General features: G+C 38.7%; 1 protein-coding gene across 1 annotated transcript; it reads left to right on the top strand.

Annotated features, from left to right (window-relative positions):
• Positions 1 to 4,889: 4,889 nt before the first annotated feature.
• HSF5 (heat shock transcription factor 5) lies at positions 4,890 to 19,898 on the top strand. The gene is made up of 6 exons (XM_070946330.1): positions 4,890 to 5,592; positions 10,927 to 11,298; positions 13,694 to 13,791; positions 14,535 to 15,065; positions 16,302 to 16,479; positions 19,828 to 19,898. The coding sequence occupies exons 1-6, from the start codon at positions 4,890 to 4,892 to the stop codon at positions 19,896 to 19,898; spliced, it is 1,953 nt and encodes a 650-aa protein (XP_070802431.1).
• Positions 19,899 to 20,356: the final 458 nt, after the last annotated feature.

Genomic DNA, 20,356 nt, shown 5'->3' with positions numbered 1-20,356 from the left:
ACACTACAGTATTACAAACATAATTCCTAACTTGAATAGCTTCCTGCTTGCTCTGGTAGGCAGACTTCAAAAATCCATTGTAATGATTTGCAGAATTGGAAAGAATATCTCTCCTTAAAATTACAGGGTTTTGTTATCAGGGTTTTGCTAAAAGTGCCACTAGTGTGAGTGCCACTAACAACTTCGTTTATGTTCCTTCATAGCTTAGAGTATATGCTCTTCAGGCAATCACTGATAACGGAAAAATTACTGGAAATCCACTTCTGGCTAGTTCACTTAAAGTCTTTCTTCCATCATCCATTGCACACATAGATTCTTCTCAGTAGCAATTTTCCATGACTAAGAAATGGTTGGATATGAACATCCACTGGACACATAGCCTTGGTGAATGAAGGCAGATATACCGGTATGTGTCCCATGATAATGTTGCAGGATCCAATCTGGGTCGGTCACCAGGACCAGAGGATCGATCCAGATTGGGGTCCTGCAGCATAGCCGTGGTCAGTGATCAGTTTACACATACCGTACCTATCAATGAGATACCAACCTTCACAAGATTGTAATCAGGCAAATGATTCACACTAATGGATGAGACTACATAGAATCCTTCGTTAATCTCTAGCTTTATTAATTACAATATAGAAAGATTTTGCCTCAGCACACACTCATAAAACTACAGATTCACAAAACACAACAGATCAAGAATCTGGAGGAGTAGGTAAAATGGATCACAATCTAGATGTTGCATGTATACGGTATAATCTTCATCCAGATTCCTATCTCTAGCCATTTGTAATATGCTAATAATACTTTTCACCATAGCTACAGTCACTTCTGGGCTATTTGATGTGCATTTTTCACCTAGTAGTTGTCTCCATTCTGGTCTGATTTCAAACAGGATTAATTGGTCTTTGCAATGTCTAAGGCTACATTCCTTAGGGTTTGTTTTTCTCAGGCCACTGCCTAGATGCTAGGCTATTCAGATCAAGTCTATAAATTTTACAACATAGTCATTGCACACAAAATCTATCCGCTCCAGCCATCGTGACAGTACAAGCATCAGCTGTGAACTCCATCAGTCCTGGGGATTGTTTCAATATCTCCCAATTCTCAGATTACTCTTCTCCACAGTAAGAAAACAGAAAATTTATTCTTATTTATTTATTAATTAATTCAATTTGTATGCCGCCCCTCTCCGAAGACTCAGGGCGGCTCACAATGCATTTAAAATCATTATAAAAAACATTTAAAAATTAAAAACATTAAAACTCCTTCACACTATTCATGGCCGGATCTCGCCGGATCGCAAGAGCGAGATCAACGGCCCCAGGCCTGCTGGAAAAGCCAGGTCTTCACCGCTTCTCGGAAGGCCAATAGGGTGGGGATGGTCCGGACCTCAGGAGGTAACTGGTTCCAGAGAGCTGGGGCAGTCACAGAGAAGGCCCTCCCCCGTGGGCCCGCCAGCCGGCATTGTTTAGCTGACGGGACCAGGAGGAGACCAACTCAGTAGGATCTTACCGGTCGTTGGGAGTTATGCGGTAGAAGGCGGTCTTGAAGATATCCTGGCCCTGAGCCATGTAGGGCTTTAAAGGTAATAACCAACATCTCAAATTGTGACCGGAGACGAATAGGGAGCCAGTGCAGCTCGCGGAGAATTGGGGTAATGTGGGTGTACCTAGGTACACCCACGACAGCTTGCGCAGCTGCGTTCTGAACCAACTGTAGTCTCCTAACACTTTTCAAAGGTAGCCCCATGTAGAGCGTGTTGCAATAATCTAACCGTGAGGTGACAGGGGCATGAGTGACTGTGAGGAGAGCCTCCCGATCCAAGTAGGATCGCAATTGGTGCACCAGGCGAACCTGTGCAAAGGTCCCCCTAGCCACAGCTGTCAGATGTTGCTCTAATCTTAGCTGTGAGTCTAGGAGGACACCCAAATTGTGAACCCGTTCTGAGGGGGACAATTTCTCCCCCCCAGAACCAAAGATTGGACAAAAATTGGATTTAATGGGATAGGCTTTTCTACAATGGAGGGTATCTGTAGCATGCCCATCCAGAGAAAACATAACAATCTATTGATTTTTTAAAAACATTATTTTGAATTGACTTTGAAGCTCCTACTGCTTTTCAGCCCTATAACTAAGTGTTCTATCTGCCACTCCATCTGCCACTCCCACAAAGGATTTTAAAAATTCTGGCTAATGATGCAAATGAGTAGAAGCACTTTTTATCCATTTAGAGCAGTTCTCTGTTCTCTTCTATCTCACTTTTTAGCTCCAAGAATTAAAACAATGGTCTCCAATACTTTGAGGCAGCTTGTTCATGTTTTTTTCAGTAAATCCTGTGACGTTTTAAGCAGTGACAAAAAAATATTGTATTTTTAAGCTCTTAAAATTATAGGATAGGCTTCTTAATTTCTATTTGTTAAAATATATGTATAACCTTTTTGTATAAAACCTTTCGTATAACGCTTCTATGTCACAACTAGACTACTGTATATTGTTTCACATGGCACTGTCCCTGCTGACTATTTAGAAACTATAGCTAGTTTAAATGAGACTCCCCATATAATAATGGTCAAGCTTGGATTAATAATTAGCATTATTATCACAGGAATTGCACTGATGACAATTAGCTTCTAGGAGCAATTTAAGGTGGCCATCACCTATAAAGTCCTATATGGCTTCAGACTTTGTTAGCAGGGTTTGCTCCAAACAGAATCTGCCATTTTGGTAAGAACCAATAGAGAAGTCATAATAGGGTGACAGGAAGCCTGGAGAGATTTTTCTGTAATGGCCTCCTTCTATAACAGATTGTCTCTAGAGACAAGGATGAGTTCATCTCTTAGTATTTTGGAAGATGGTTAAGACCTGGCATTTCCAGAGGGCCTTTGAGAAGGGAAAGTGAGAAAAGAATAGTTATGGATCTTGGGTATGGTTCAAGGAGTGGCAGAATATTTATATATCCTAATGTTTATCTTAAACTTAGCAACAGCAATAGCATCTAGATTTATATATTGTTTCATAGTGTTTTACAACACTCTCTAAACGGTTTACAGTGTCAGTATATTGCCCCCAACAACCTGGGTCCTCATTTTACCGATCTCAGAAGGATGGAAGGCTGACTCAACCTTGAGTCGATCAGGATTGAACTCCTGGCACTGGGCAGAGTTAATCTGCAATACTGCATTCTAACCACTGCAACACTACAGCTCCTAAACTTAACTACTGTATTGGGATAGTACTATTTGTTTAAAGTATCTGAACTGTAAACCCAAGTGTTAAATACATTAAATTCATGATTTAGATCAGATCTGGGGGGGGGGGGGACCTGGAGAAAAGCCAACCAAGGGAAGGAGAGTGCCTTCGGGTTCTTGCACAGAAAGTCAAGATCACCTAACATCCCAGAAACAAATATATATATAGAAAAATGGTCTTACATAAGAATGAAGTACATTACTACTGAACGTTAGAAAGGATGTTGAACAGCAGTTGAACAGGGTAATAATTACAGGTAATATTTGACTTTTTTTTTTTTAATTTGATTTATATGCCGCCCTTCTCCGGAGACTCAGGGCGGTTTACAGTGCGTTAAGCAATAGCCTTCATACTTTTGTATATTTTATAAAGTCAGCTTATTGCCCCCACAAACTGGGTCCTCAATTTACCTACCTTAGAAAGGATGGAAGGCTGAGTCAACCTTGAGCCTGGCAAGATTCGAACTTACTTTAATTGCAGACAGCTGGTGTTAAATTACAGTGCCTTGTCCGCAGAGCTATCCAGGCTCCTGGACTTATGACAACTGTGACCAAAATTTCTGTTGCTAAGCTAATTTCTGGTTGTTGAGTTGTGCCTGAATTTATTACCTTTTTGCAGAGTTGTTAAGCAAATCACTGCAGTTCTTAAGGGAATCATACAGTCATTGAGCAAATCCAGTTTCCCTCACTGACATTGCTTTTTGGAAGCCGGCTGGGAAGGTCTTAAAGGGTGATCACATAACCCAGGATGCTGCAAGCCTTATAAATACATGCCAAGTTGCCAAGTGTCCAAATTTTGAACACATGACTGTGGAGATACTGCAACAGTTGTACAATAAGTGCAAGAAGCAGTTGTCACTTTTTTATATCGCCACTGTAACTTCAAACAGTCACTAAAACAAATGGTTCTAAGAGGAAGACCACCAAGAACTATGAGCTCCTATGCTCTGGATGTCTGGTAAGCCATCTGTTGGGATGCTTTAATGTGGATTCCTGCAGGGAACTTCAATGGCCCCTTCTCTACCATTCTAAGAATACTGAATGAGAATCAGCCCGATGATGATAGCAAAGATTCTGTCCTCTGCAAAAGTACTTTATTATTATATATAATAATTATATATTATTATCATTTCCATTTTTTCTTAAAGTTATTCTTCTTATCAAGGGAAAATGGGTGGATATCAAAGCCAAGTGTGGGTAGCACTGGGCAACAGAACCTCCTGCTCTCCAAGACCACTGGTCAGAGAAGACCAAAAAATGCAGCTATCAGGCCTGGTTGTGTTGTGTGCACCTTTTGTTTCAGCAAGAGGGACGGTGTGGTTTTAACTGTTTCCTCAGCCTTCAAGCAAAAGGCTGAAAGGCAGAAACCGGGCAGCCGCCCGGTGTAGCATCTTCGCCCGACACTTTTGGCGGGAGGAGGTGGGCCAAGCGCGCGCCGCCAAACAGCCCGGTCAGCCCGCTCTGCCCCGACGGCGGCGATGATTGACGGCGGCGTCCGTTGGAAAAAAGCCGATCGGCCTTCCACGCGGGCCTTCCACAGTCCGTTGGACTGAGGGGGGGAGGCAGGCAGAGAAGGCGAACGGGCGCGAGACGGCCTCGAAAGCCTGGCGGCTCCCCGCAGACCGAGCCACCTCGATGGAGGACCCACTGCTCTCGGCCGCGCCCATTAACCCCAACAACTTCCCCGCCAAGCTGTGGCGCCTGGTCAACAGCCCGCGCTTCCGCTCCATCCGCTGGGACGCCCGGGGCGAGGGACTCCTCATCGACCAGCCCTTGTTCGAAGCCGAGCTCCTGGGCGCGGGCGGCAGCGGAATGGCCGTCGCAGTGGGAGGCGGCCCTGGGGGTGATGGCGCCGGCCCCACCTCCGCCGGCGGCTCTTCAGTGTCTCAGTCTTCATCGTCCACCTCCTCCTCGCCGGAGCTGTTCAAGACAACCAATTTCACTAGTTTCATCCGGCAGCTCAATTTGTACGGCTTCCGCAAAGTGGTGCTAGGCCCGCCGGGAGGCAGCGGGGGCTCTTCGTCTGGCGGTGGATCCACCGCAGGCGCCTCAGCCGCCGCCTCGGCTCCCGGTGGTCCCTTGCACCATTTTCACAGCCCGCACTTTCGCCGCGACCGGCCCGATCTGTTGGTTCATCTCAAACGCCTGACTAGCGCGAACAAGGCCAAGCTCGCCGCAGGCCTGGAAGTCACCAGCCGGCCACCCAACCGCTTCCAGCGCCTCCTCAGCACCTCCCTTCACGGTGGCGAGGCCCTCCTCAGCCAGCAACATCAGCACCATCACAATCCCCCGCCGGCACATGCAGGGGCCGTAGCTGCCAAGAACGACAACAAGCCCGGTGAGAGAGGAGGGCGTGATTGTCATCACCACGAACAGCACCTTCTCCCTTGTGCAATGAGAAAGTTACTAACAATAACAACCATATCGTAATAATAATAAAGGTTCAGTGTTGGGCACATGGTACTGAGCGCTTGCAGAGTGCACCTTGAGGAACCAGTCTGCCAGAGTTCAGCCCCAGTTCAATGAGAAAGCATGTTCAGAAGCTCTCCCATTTCATCCTGAGCATCTAAATGTTTATTTAAAAAAAACCCGAAGAGTTACTGCCTTTAGTTTTAAGAATAGTGAGCTTTCTCTGTGCCCTTATGGCTGTACAGGTAGTCCTCGAATTACAACAGTTTGTTTAGGATCCTTTCGAAGTTGCAACAACAGAATCATTTTTTATACTTAGGACCGTTGGAGCATCCCCATGGTAACATTTACATTCGGATGGTTGACAACTGGTTCATATTTATGATGGTTGCAGTACCCAGGGGTCATGTGATCATCCTTTGAGACCTTCTGACAAACAAAGTCAATGGGAAATCCAGATTCACTTAACCAAGTTACTAATTTACTTAACATACGGAGCAAGAAATGTCGTAAAATGGGGCAAAACTCAATAAATTTCTCACTTAGCAACATAAATTCTAGGCTCAATTGTGGTTGTAAGTCAAGGACTACCTGTATTTGTATATCATTTTTACTCCAACTGGACCGCTATTTGCTCAATTTAGGATTCTGGGTTTGCATATTAAAGTACGAAACACATAGTCAAGATTCATCCAGTCATATATGATTGACTCTTCAATATCTCATAGGAATAAACTAATAACTCACTTGCTTTGTTCACAAAACACAATTAACCAGATCAATTAAAGTTCTAGTGGTTGTATTTGCACAATATATTAAGCTTGATTGCTACTAGTTTTGGTTAGCTTTTATATGGCCTAGTATGTTATTCAAAGCCACACTGTTTGATTAGTCAATTGTTCAATGTATTATATGAATCAGAAAATGAATTATCTGTAACCAAGTTAAATATTGTGTGAATAAAGCCATATAATCACTAATAAGCAATATTAATTACCTAAAGGCCCTGGTTCAAATCTTTGGTTATCCAATGTCAATGCAGAATCCATTCACTACTATATTGAAGTCTGGTGATTAAAGTCCTTTACTTTGCCATGCATATTTTATACAGGTAGTCCTCAAATTACAACATTTTGTTTAGTGACCATTTGAAATTACAATGGCACTGAAAATAGTGACATGATCATTTTTCACACTTATAACTGTTGCAACATCCCCCTGGTCACATGATATACATTCAGATGCTTGACAATTGACTTCTATTTATGATGGTTGCAGTGTTCCTGAGTCATGTGATCACTTTTTGCATTCTGACAAGCAAAGTCAATGGGGTTTGTCAGCATTCCAGAAAAACCCCAATTCCAAGTAAAGTCGTGGAAGCAAGCATTTCCCAAAGTTCTCTACTAGAATAGGCAAACTGGCACATCTGGGGAAACCCAAATCTGAAAAGCCCGGGTTTTCCTTCAGTAAGTCAAAGCTCCCCAAACCATCCCCTTTTCCACCCAGTGGGTCACATGCTCCAATGAACATCCGTTCCATCCTGATCCAGCCCCCTGACCACTCCTCCAGATGCTGGATCGCCATGACTTTGACCGAGAGGAAGAATGCTATTATGTCTACTAACCCCCTCTCCTTAATCCCCCCTCCTATTTTCCCACACATGGAAGGTGGCAGCATTGGAGCTTCAGGCCTAATATGGCTTCCAAAACTGACACTAGATTCACAACTGTGGCAAGTAAAGTTGTAAAATGGGATAAAACATATTTAACAAATTTCTCACCCAGCTACATAAATTTTGGGCTCTATTGTGGTCGTAAATTGAGGACTCCCTGTATTCTTTAAGTAATTAGAAGTCTGTGGATAGATGATTTTTAGTTATAGAATCTCCACTCCTCCAATTTACTAGGTAAGGTTTTAAAGTAGATCGCATTGAAGTCAACAAAATTCTTCTATAAATAAATGCAGAACAGAAACATTTCTTTAATGTTAAAATGTTAAAGATATCCCCAGATAAATCCTTGTACTTCGAAACAACACTATAACAAAATCTCACACGTTTCAATCACTATTGCATCCTATTGAATCCACTCTGCTTGAAAAAATGTTAACGCTAAGTGTTAAACCTAAAATATTGTTTTTTAACAAGTATCTCCTACTCTGCAGATTTGAGCTGTGCAGTGCCTTTCAAGGCTGATAGATTTAATGAGGAACAGAATTCACCTATTCATTTAGTGCACCTGCTCAATGACAAATTATTCAGAATAATCATCCCTACGTGGAACTACTCTGCCAAATCTTTAAATAACCTGACCAGTTGTTGAGTTTATATCATGAAAAATCATAAAATAGGTTTGAGCTTAGCACGTCTTGTGAATCCAGCCAATTCATTTTATAAATAATAATTAAACATAATTTAATTGCAGAATTTCTTTTCCTCAAACGATGCTGGGAATTCATTTTTTTAAAAAAATCTGAAAAAACTGTAAAAGTATATCTGGTTGATTTGGAACAAGAGATATCCTTTATGCATGTTCCATTTGCTCCATCTTTTGTTAGACTATGCAGTGATTCCTTTTTTGCAGTTTTTCAGTATTTGTTTTAAATAATTGGTGCTGTATGCATTTCATACTATCATACTATCAGAATACTATCAATTCTGCTAGTTAATGCAGCTCTTTTTTCAAGTCTCCAGTAATATATGAAGAAACAGGAGCATATCACTGATAAATGAGTACCAAATTTACTAGTTGCTATGGCTATGGTAAAGGTTTCCCCATTTACTTGTGTCCAACTCTAGGGGGCGGTGCTCATCCGTTTCTTAGCTGAGGGAGCTAGCATTATCAGAAAACATTTTCCATGGTCATGTGGCCAGCATGGTTAAATGCTAAGGGACGCTGTTACCTTTCCACTAAAGTGATATCTATTTATCTACTTGCATTTACAAGCTTTCAAACTTTTAGATGGGCAGGAACTGAAGCAAGTAACCAGGGCTCACCCCACCATGTGACATTCAGGTCTCAAACCTGGGCTGCCACTGACAAATTCAGCATCTTTAACCGCTGAGTCAATGTACCCCCTTTTGCTATGGCTATAGACACATTAAATAATACTTGTCAGTCATAGGACCAGGACAGAAATAGATTAAATTATTCATCAAGATCAGTTGGAGATTACTAGCAGGTGAATAAAATTGAAACAAAAAGAACAGGAGGGAGAGCACTGGAGCAGGCATTTTATAATGTTCTCTCCATTTTTAATAGGATATATTATTTTTCATTTAGACCCAGTATCACAGAGGAGAAAAGGTAGAAATCTCACAAACAGCTGGAAGAAGTATTTCATAGATGGTCATTATAAATTTAGAAGAACTATAAATTCTCATTTTTCATTGCATCCATTATTAGGATTGTTTCATGTAAGATAATGTTGCTACACAAATATACCCATATAAAAAAATCCCACATATATCACAAGAAGTAACAAATACATGTGTACCAGTTTCGGTAAAATGAAGACCCAGATTGTTGGGGGCAATATGCTGACACTGTAAACCGCTCAGACAGTGCTGTAAAGCATTATGGAGTGATATATAAGTCTGAATGCTACTGCTACTGCTATTGACAAAATACGTAAAATAACAAAATGAGGGTTTGATAAAATAGCAAAAAACAAGTTATGTTTATAGGTAATCCTTTAAATAATTTAACTGAACAGCACCTAGCAAGTTAAAGCAATGAGAGAATAGTAACTCTTAGAATATTTGAACTATCCAATGAATAGTAACTCTTAGAATATTTGAACTATCCAATGTAAGTCTAAAACAATGATTATGACAAATCTCATTTGGGAGGAAAAAGATATTGCTACTGAAAAAGCTCTCTTTCCAGATAAGACTACTACTGAGAGTATATTAGGACCAACTAATATACTACTTCTGTTGAAAATTTCCTCAGGCTGTTAAACAGCAGAAAGTAATCTTTCGGATATTCTGGTCCAAAATGTTTTGAAGGATATTACTAGTTCTCCATATTTGGTCGGGAATAAACGAGAAGCCCATGCATTTTTTAAAATAAGAGAATCACATACGTCCAATAGGTGACAATTCCTTAATTGCATAAGTCTATTATGGGTCAATTGTAGTTTCTCAGCACGTTTCAAAGATAGCTTCATATAGAATGTATTGCTGTAATACACAAATATAGTATTACTAAGGTATCTGTCATTTGATAGAGATGTGATCGTCAAGAATAGGTATAGATGCACTAACCCACAGTAATATGTCTATAAATTAGACTACTGCATTATTTATTTATAAAATTTATATAGCCATCCATCTCACCAAAGGCAATTATGAGCAGCATACAACAGTCAGAGACAGCAACAAAAATAAATATTATAAAAACAAACCTGATATGAATGTATCCCAAAAGGTACAGAAGCTCAGAAATTATAAAAAATATATTTTAAAATCTGTTGAGCTTGCACCTAAGACGTTTTTAGAATACACTTAATAGCACAGAAAACTGGACTGATTTCTGGCCCATTTCTAATCTAATTTAGGCTGCTGGTTATTATCTTACATTCTTCACAACTTGAAAATGAAGAACACTTTCATAATTCACTTGTAGACAATTATTGAGGCCTTTGTCTACTCACCATAACTCATTTTCAGAGATATGGCAACTAGCAAACAGAGGAAAAAGTCTTCATTTTGTGAAATAGTCTGACGTTCTAATATTCCCCTGGCCCAGATGAACACTTTTTAGGTATATATTTTTTAGCCCAAATTATTTTTTAGATGTTCAATTATTAGTTTTTAATTTAAATGCATATTATTATTACTGTTAAATATTATTGAAAAGGGCTCTATCGTATTTGATTCTGAAATGGATATTCCCAGTATGAAATTAAATATAGAAATCAAGGGGTAGTGACAAATCAGTACATCAGTCCAGATTATGTTATCACTCTAGACTCTTCCTAATCCTATGGTAATGTCCTAGAATGATTTGATTTCCAAAGCAGGGCTAATACTCACTTAAGAAATCCTATCCAGAATCATATACATATGTCAATTGATGTAAATTAAGAGTTCCAATTCTAATTAGGAAGTTACTTTTTTGAGTACTGTTTGCTATATCATTTGATTAAAACTAATCTAGGCAAATATGCTTAGCAGTGATTATACAATATTAGAGACTTAGTGGCTTCTGACATATGTTTGAAAATATTTCAAATTTCTCATTTTCTTCTCCATCTTCAGCTCCATTGACTTTAGAACAGGTTCATCGATCTTTTCGGCGAGACAGTTTATCTCCTTATTCCTACCTGTCACCATCATCTCACAACCAAAATGCTTTTCCACTGAAAGGTTCCGATCGGACTCCTTTTCCTCCCAGAACATGGCAGAACTCCCTTGGAATGCTCCCAGGTCAGGTGGAGACATCAGCTTTTTCAGACAAAGGTGTTCCATTTCCTGTGTTGCAGAGGTTCCCTACGGAAGTAACTTATACTCTGCAGCCCAGCTCTACATCTGTGCATATTCAACAAGGGCCTCAGACAATGGCCCCATCTTCCCAGAAATATACCAGTTATGCAGCTTCAGCACCATACTCCCAAGCTTACTATCCAACAGGTAACATGTTCCAATATTAGTTTATTTCATCAAAAGTTTAAAAGTATACTTTAAAATTTTTACAAGTCTAGTGTTAACAACAGCAACAACCTCCAGCAAGGCTCCCATCCAATCACAAAACTATTAAATATCTGATATATAAAAATACAGATGCAAATTTATAGTAATGTATAGTATGTAGATTGTCTCATTGAAGGACTTGTGATAAGGTATCCCTGATAATATAGAAATACCATGGCAAATCTGCTTGTTGTTTAGACGAAAAGAGCCCTAGGGAATATTTGGGGCTTCTATGTCCTGCCACATATTGTGTTACAGCTATTTTTTGTGACCACTGGTTGCGCCACCTGCAGCTAATACAAGGAAGCAGTAATAGTCCAACAATATCTGAATTTATCTCTGCAATAGTAATCATTTGTCTCAAAGCAATGTAATAATCCAGCCAAGAGCTAGCATCTAAAATACTCATGGCAGCTCCCTACAATTCTTTTAGCTGGAAATGTAAGAAAAAAGAGCCTAGCCTGGAATTTATAGTTTAATCTGCACTTAAGTTTATACTTTAGAATTGTATTTATATGGAATTACACAGCTACGTCTTAAAATAGTTGATATTTGATGTGACCTATCCCAAATATCTATATTCAGTTGTTTTCAATAATGACAGGAAATGGCAGTGTTTTGATTTATGGCTTACCGGTAAGTCTAAAAGCTATTTCATATGTATTCACAGTCGACATCATACACTTTGATCATGGACTAGTGAAGTACTTACAATATGTCTATTTTTTAAACTTCAAACATCCTGGAAACTTGCTGCACAGATCCATAAACTATGCAATGTTTCTAATATATGTCATCATACAAAGGAATACATTTATTTAATGTTTACATTGCACCCACTGAAGTTTTAGCAGGGACTTATGGCTCTGTCATATTAGCTTTTGCTGTTCATATTAGTTAAAGCGGCCCTGGGGTTTTGCCTTAACACAACAAGCAAACAAAATGTTCAGACAGACTGTTCTATTTTAAACATCAATGCTGTCAAAGCTGTGCTCTTCTACTGAGGTCATAAGCAGATACTTGGTTAAAAATGACTTCTGAGCAGTAGGATTATAAACCTGTGAAGGGAAAATGTTTAATGTTAAAGAATAGAGAAGATTCATTCAACACAGTCATTTTTCTGAATGACTATCTGATCATTTACATTTGAAACTTATTTCAAAAGTTGTTCTTAACTGGTTCTATAAATTAGTTGTGTACAGTATCCAGTAAGTTTGAATATTATCACTAAATGCTAATCCTTTTTTTCCCTTATGCAATATAGGTAGTTCTTGACTTATGACCATAATTGAATCCAAAATTTCCATTGCTAAGCAAAACAATTAAGTGAGTTTTACCACATTTTATGACCTTCCTTGCCACAGTTGTTAAGTGAATCACTGCAGTTGTTAAGTTAGTAACCTGATTGTTAAGTGAATTGACTTCCCTATTGACTTTGCTTGTCAGAGAGTCATAAAAAGTGATCACATGACCCTAGGACACTGCTACTGTCATAAATATGAACCAGTTGCCAAGCATTTGAAGTTTGATCAGATAACCATGGGTAATAAGTGTGAAAAGCAGTTATATTCATTTTTTTCAGTTGTAACCTCGAATGGTCACTAAATGAATGGTTGTAAGTTGAGGGCTACCTGTATTTGCCTTCATAAATTCCACAATACTCCTTGGTGATGTTCTGCCTTTAAAAGTTTACTACGGTAAAGAAATTATCATTGAATGGTAACTAGCTGACTTTCTATATAAATTGGGCTTAGTAATTGTGAAAAAACTGCACATACTTCTGTTTTCATGGACTCAAAAATTTCTTTATGTGAAACACATTAATGAACCAGTGGTGGGAGAAATAGAAATAGAATAATCTTTGTTATGCATTTGCCTATTTAAAGACCCGTGTATTTTGATCTAACCAAGTTAAGTAGCCAATCTAAGTTTAAATTTTAGGTTTAAATTTTATCACAGGCCTAGGTTTTAAGACAGAGTGATCTAGAAAGCACAATTCCTTACAAAACTGTGTTTGGCAATCCAAAGCTGAACCTAGCTATTCACAAATTTTGGATTAATAAAGGATTTCCCTAAAGAGTCTTTTTTCACATTTCTTGTGCTTGGGCTGCTCTCAACACACTCTTTAAAACATAAATTATTTACTTAGGGAAAGGGATTAGTCCTCAGATCATGTCTGCTTTTTATATAGGTCTGTAGCCCATTTCTGCTAATCCTATACTATACCATAATCCACTGCTAGATTACAGCTGGGAGAACTATAGTAGTATTAAGTGCAATTCAATTAATTGGGAATATCATTTCTGCCTTTTAATTTTTTTTCTTTTCTTTCTAGCTGTATTACAATGTTGTTCTCCACCTACCCACATGGATCCCCTAAGTGGTTGTGGTAGTCCTACAGCCTCAATCTATACACACTGCAGCTATTTTCAGGTGAATGAATTGGCTAAGTTCCAGTGATCTATCTAAGGCATGTCTAATGCAATATATTGTATTCTTTTCTGAATCCTGACCTTAATGGCATGTCATAACATAGTGAAGTTTTGAAAATTCACTTTGTTTCTGTAGTAGTTAGGTATATGGCATTAAGCTTAAAAAGTAAATTTAAGAAACATCAAATCGATTCCCCCTTGGTCAACAAGTTTATTATATCTGTGGCTGAACATGGAAAAATTTTGTTTATGGTAAATTATTTCAATAATTAGAAATTTCTTGTTTACAAAAACCAAAAATTAGTTGTAGAATGATATATAATCTTTAAAAATTCTGTTAAGTATTTTCTTTTTAAGGAAAATAGTTCCTAAAACCATAAATTCTATATTTAAATGTTCTATATTAATTGCTTTGACTCTGAAGTAATATAAATTGTTCACACAATAAACTTTCTCCCACGATTTCAGAAAGCCCAGTTCAAATTCAATCTCTGCAGCAATATTGTTATATTAAATTCAAATAATATTTAGTTGATTTACTTATAGCCTTTTCTTTTAGAGATAAGTTACAAAAAGGACACCAGAATTAAAATTTGTTAATGAAGACTTTGGAATCTTTGTATTTTTTTCAAAAGTAACTGTATTTTAGACACATATGCTAAAGACAGATGTATTATTGGGTTATATAGTCTTGTTTTACTCAGCAGTGCTAAAATGCACAAATAAATGTCTGTGTCTCACTAGAATCCACCAATGCAATCTTCATATCCAGTTGAATTTTTGCCTTCTAATTGGTCCTGCAACACCTCTGATGAAAACAAGAAGACAGAAGTCAATCTAGAAGCCGTCTTCCAGATTGTTGATGAAATGCATTCATCCCCAAAACTGGAAATGGTAAAAGTAGAACCAGTGGAGAACCAATGTCCAACTTCACAGTCAAATCGAAACCAGCAATTAATAGTTAATTCAGGGAATAGTGATACAGCTTCTTCAGGTCAAACCAGCCACTTAGAACCTCTAACACCTGTAGGCTCAGATATCACATCCTTTGTTGTAGAGTCTGAACAAGCTATAGCATGCTCCTTGCCACAGTCTCCAGAGTTTATCTACGCTATTCATACTGCAGAACCTGTGGAGAATACCACAGCTCAAATAGTGCAACAGCCTACAGTCACACCACAAACATCAGCAAAGGTCAAAGAACAACTGAACCAGTCTTCTGCAGTGTCTCCCATGGTATTTGTTCAAGAGGAACTTCCATTCAGTCAGCCACAGGTAGGGAACAATGTAACAACTATGTTATATTCTGGACTGATAATCTCATCTCTATGTTCTTCAGTAGTAAGCAAATATTTAAATTAGAATTAAAGCAATATATTTCATGGCATCATCAAATCATTGATTTTCAAAATTATAAAATACAAATGTTGCTTAATGTGCATAATTAACACAATTGAATATAATTTTCACTATTAAAGTTTTGTTAAAACGAATTCATCTGTGTTCATATAACATACTTGACAGGTCAGTTAAAAACTAGCAGCTGTGTTTACACAACTTTCTAAGGTTAATATTAACTTTGCTTAGCTTTTTTTGTCACTCAGCATGTTGTGTGAACCCAGCCAGTTTCATTAGTTATTGTTGGCTGAATTGTGTAAACTCAGAAAATGGGCTAATTTAAAAAGCAGCTTAAGTTTATTGCATGATTGCAGTCATAATATTAAGATTATTGTCATGATCATAGGTCAAATTGTAACTAAGGAAGCCTGAAGTCAAATCCTCAACCAACCCCGAAAGTTTTACTGGACTGCCTCAGACCAATTACCCCTGGCAGGGTATACAAGTTGCATTAAAATACGGTTTGTTTAATTTGGTTCATAAAGCATTTTAAACTATATTCGGTAACTCCTTACCAATTGTGAGGGTTTGGTTCTTGGAAGCCCTTCCGATTAGTTAATTCGAGATGATAGATTTAATACTTTATGGGGCAAGTAGGGTTAGGGTTAGGGTTAGGGTTAATTAAGTCATGCATCAAGGCATTAAATAATGGCAGTGAATATCTGAAAATTGTGTTTCTGAAATATTTCTACCAAATACTGGTAATTGATCTGAAAATAATTGTGTTTCTGAAATATTTTTACCATTGTTGCTGTGATGATACCTATTTGGATGACACTGGTAATTAAGACGATGGGGATAATTTTAAATTTTAATTGTTCTTTGAAAGATAACCTCCTTTTCCACAATAGCTCATACAATCTGTTGGTTGTTCTGAATATGCCTTTGCACATGTAGCCTTTGTAAAGAAATCTTGGATGATAGGCTTCCCACTTTTCCTTCTTAAGTCTTTGTTATGGCATCATGTGTGGAAACAACATAGACCATCCTGGGACCCTGGAATAGTAATGAAATAAATATTATATTGTGGAGAAAGGGCTTCAAGGACTTGTGCCGTTTTCCAAAATTTTTGAAATAAATGTATTGCTTATTTGTGTTTTACTTCTTTATAAGGAGGATCCTAATATAAAGTGTGAGACAAATACATCAGAGACTGTTGCATCCTCAGAACAAATTGGTTTCCTCGTTTCAGAAGTGGGTCCTCTCAACAAATGTGCCAAAGATTCAGTTTCATCCATCCAAAGCAAATGCAGAGAAAGAAGGAGCAGTTCACAGAAGGGCAAATCCCCTGGTAAGAATAGTAGGCTTTCGGTGTCTTCTCATATTTATTTATTTATTTAATATTTAAATTTTTATACTGCCCTTCTACCGAAGGACTCAGGGCGGTGCACAGCCAACACTAAAACACACATATACAAAAAATTTAAAAGCAATTTAAAAATATATTAAATAATTTGGCCCCTATATTATTAAAAAACTAAAACAACCATTAAAATTCATGTTTAGGCCAGCCCAGCTTGTTGGAACAATAACGTCTTGAGGACACGGTGAAAGGCATGTAGGTCAGGGATCATCCGTATCTCCGGGGGCAATTCATTCCAGAGGGCAGGTGCCCCCACAGAGAAGGCTCTCCCCCTGGGGGTTGCCAGTCGACATTGTTTGACCGACAGCACCCTGAGGAGTCCCTCTCTGTGGGAGCGTATTGGCCGGTGGGAGGCTATCGGTAGCAGAAGGCGATCTCGTAAGTACCCAGGTCCTAAGCCATGGAGTGCTTTAAAGATGGTAACCAACACCTTGAATCGCACCCGGAAGACCACCGGGAGCCAGTGCAGCTCGCACAGGAGAGGTGTTACATGGGTGCGCCTTGTCGCTCCGATAATCACCCACGCGGCCACATTCTGGACCAGTTGGAGCCTCCAAGTGCTCTTCAAGGGGAGCCCCATGTAGAGAGCATTACAGTAGTCCAGACGGGAGGTGACGAGGGCATGAGTGACCATGCGCAAGGAGTCCCGGTCCAAAAAGGGACGCAACTGGTGAATCAGGCGAACCTGATAAAAAGCCCCCCTAGCCACAGCCATCATCTCATCTTCTAGAGACAGCCGTGCATCCAGGAGGACACCTAAGTTGAAAGTCCTCTCTGAGGGGGCCAAGATCTCACCCCTAATAGTCAGCAATGGAACCAGCTGGCTATACCGGGACGCCGGAAACCACAGCCACTCGGTCTTGGAGGGGTTGAGTCTGAGCTTGTTTCTCCCATCCAGATACGCACGGCCTCCAGGCACCAGAACATCACGTCAAGGGCATCATTGGGGTGGTCTGGGGTAGAGATGTACAGCTGAGTATCATCAGCGTACTGATGGAACTTCACCCCAAAACTACGGATGATCTCACCCAGCGGCTTCACATAAATGTTGAACAGGAGGGGCAAGAGGACCGACCCTTGCGGCACCCCACAAACAAGGCGCCTCAAGGTCGACCTCTGTCCCCCTGTCATATAAATTTATTTATATTGAAAAACTGGAGGCTATGTTTTTCCTCAATTTTTAGAGGAATTTTATTTCTGTTAATTCCTCAGACACCAGCATGAAGGAGTTAACCTGAGTTACACTTATCTTGTACAAAGATTGAAATACCGATAGGCCTTGACTTATGATCACAATTGAGCCCAACATTTATGTTGCTAATTGTTAAGTGAACCACTGCAGTTGCTAATTTAGTAACATGGTTGTTAAGTGAATCTGGTTTCCACACTGACTTTGCTTGTCAAAAGATCGCTAAAGGGGATCCCATTACCTGGGATGGTATGACTGTCATAAGTATGAAGCAATTGCCAAGCATCTGAATTTGATCATGTGACTACAGGGATGCTGCAATCTTGTAAGTGTGAAAAATGGTATAACGCCCTTTTTTCAGCCCTGTTGTAACTTTGAATAGTCACTAAATGAACTGTTGTAATTTGAGGGCTATCTGTATTAGTATGGGACATGTTAATAATTCTGATTACTAATGCACTATTGATCATCCCCCATAATAAACATTGAATAACCTTCATGCGATTCTGTGAATGAAGAGATGTGCAGTAGAATTGTGTGTGTGTGTGTGTTTCTGCTCAGTTAGTCCCGTCTATGTTTAGAAGATTTATGTGTAAGATTTCAACTGAAGGAGAATTTGAACATTAGATTGGAGGGAAAATAAAATGTACAATCTGTTGACCTCTATCTGATCTCTTGATCTTACAATCAAAATATAGTCAAAGAGCTGAAAATGATTTAGAGTATCATTTAGGCCTGCTTGGTGCAGGATTTGCAGGGCAGAATGGAACTTCACAGCCATACGTATCTCTAGCAAAAAGAAAACCCAACAACTCCTGAAATAGGTTGTTTACATGTTAAACAATTCTTATCACTAAATTTGAACTGCTATGCCAAAATCATATTTTCTGCAATGATATGTCTTGGTTGTAATTGCAGTGCTTATGGTTTAGGGCTTGTGTGAAATATTTTTGGAATGTTGTAAAATCAAAATCTTTGGTAGGAAGCCCCACCCTCACCTCCATGTCATAGATTTTATTCCTGGTGATTTTCATTCACTTCTTTTCTAACACCATAATAATTGCCTCTCTGAGAGCTTTCTGTTTTGCTTAGGAAATTTTGGTACTTGGACAATAGGCATCTACAAGGTGGAAGTGCAATTGACAAAATATTGTTGTGACATCACCGTGCAAACTCTGTCCTTATGTACTTGCACACTGTTGTGATACAATATGAAAGAGTAGAGCTTATTTCATGACATCACAATGTCTGTCTAATCATTTTGGCATCATGATGGTTAGGAATGGATCCTTGTGACTTTAATAATTTATTCCTTGATTGCACTTTATTTGGTCCAGGAATTATATTTTTCTTTGGAGACATGAATTCTTTGGCTTTTGGAATCTTGTTTCAGGAGTGTAAAAATTGTGGCAGCAACTTCCTTGTTCTGATGATGCTAATCAGGTGTCTCTTCTTGAAACACATAGCATGCTGTGATTTCTTTGTTATCTGCTTGGACTGCACTTACATACATGTGTATTAAATAAAAATATTAATAGTAACATTATTAAATCTGTAAGTTCAGTCTGTTATGTTTCAGCTTTATCTGCTGCCTTTCTGAGAAGGGTGTCTCCTTGACATAAACAACAGTAATTTCAACTTACTACTTTTATTTGGTGTTACAGATAACATGTTAAAGCCAATGCAGATATGATCTTTAGCAGTAGTTGTATTCCCTTGTATCTTAATGTTATATACCTATCCTATATTCTTTAACTATTTAATAATTAACTATTCACATGTATACATAATAGAAAGAGACCACAGAAATATAGTTAACTGCAGCTGTGGATTTATAAGTGGCTATCTGTGCTTTACTTCCCCTACCAATTTGTATCTGTACAATGTAGCAAGAAAGAAAATGCCTAATTTTTCACTGAAACGCTGTTCTGCCACACCTGCTGGGGAACTCTATCTGGCAAATATGGGTTTGGAACCCCATTAGTTAAGACAGACAAGGGTACATTTTCTATCTCTTAAGATGTACTTTACATCTTAAGAACCAAACTACAGAATAAATACTGGATTGCCGTTTGTGTTCTTCCTAGATCTACATTTGCTAGTGGATGTGGCTTGCAAGCAAGAACATTTTCCAAAGGAAGAAGAATTAAGGGAGTGAGAAGTTGATGGAAAGTATGCACAAATGCAGAGCAGTAGCCAGCTGGGGAAGAGCAGTGGCTTTCATTCCAAGAGTATTTTGGGGACTGTTATGACAAATAAAACTCTCTTCCATTGCTCATTTTTGTCACACTTGTAAATAATCCCACCACTGTTTTTAATACCTCTTTAATAGGTTTAAATTATTTTTTAACTTGTTTCATCTAATTAATAAACTTATTTGTCCAAATCTGTTAAAAGTAGAAAAGCTGTATTTCAAACAGCTGCCACAAATGTCCCCGTAGGATTGTTCAGATTTCATTTGAAGACTGTTTATCTCATTTTCTAGTTAATTACACAAGCGGTTTCTTTCTTTCTTCATTTTTCCATCTCTAATAGCTGCTGGATATTTTACGTTAATGGTACATTCTTGTGTTTTAATAATTTCCTCATTCTAGAGCCAACATAAAACAAGTGTTA

Source organism: Pituophis catenifer, unplaced genomic scaffold, assembly GCF_029215685.1.
Source record: "Pituophis catenifer annectens isolate HBS135680 unplaced genomic scaffold, rPitCat1.0.hap2 SCAF_1, whole genome shotgun sequence".
In the NCBI taxonomy this organism is placed as follows: domain Eukaryota; kingdom Metazoa; phylum Chordata; class Lepidosauria; order Squamata; family Colubridae; genus Pituophis; species Pituophis catenifer.
Note: the sequence above shows the minus strand (reverse complement) of the source record. Positions and strands in the feature narration are given on the sequence as shown.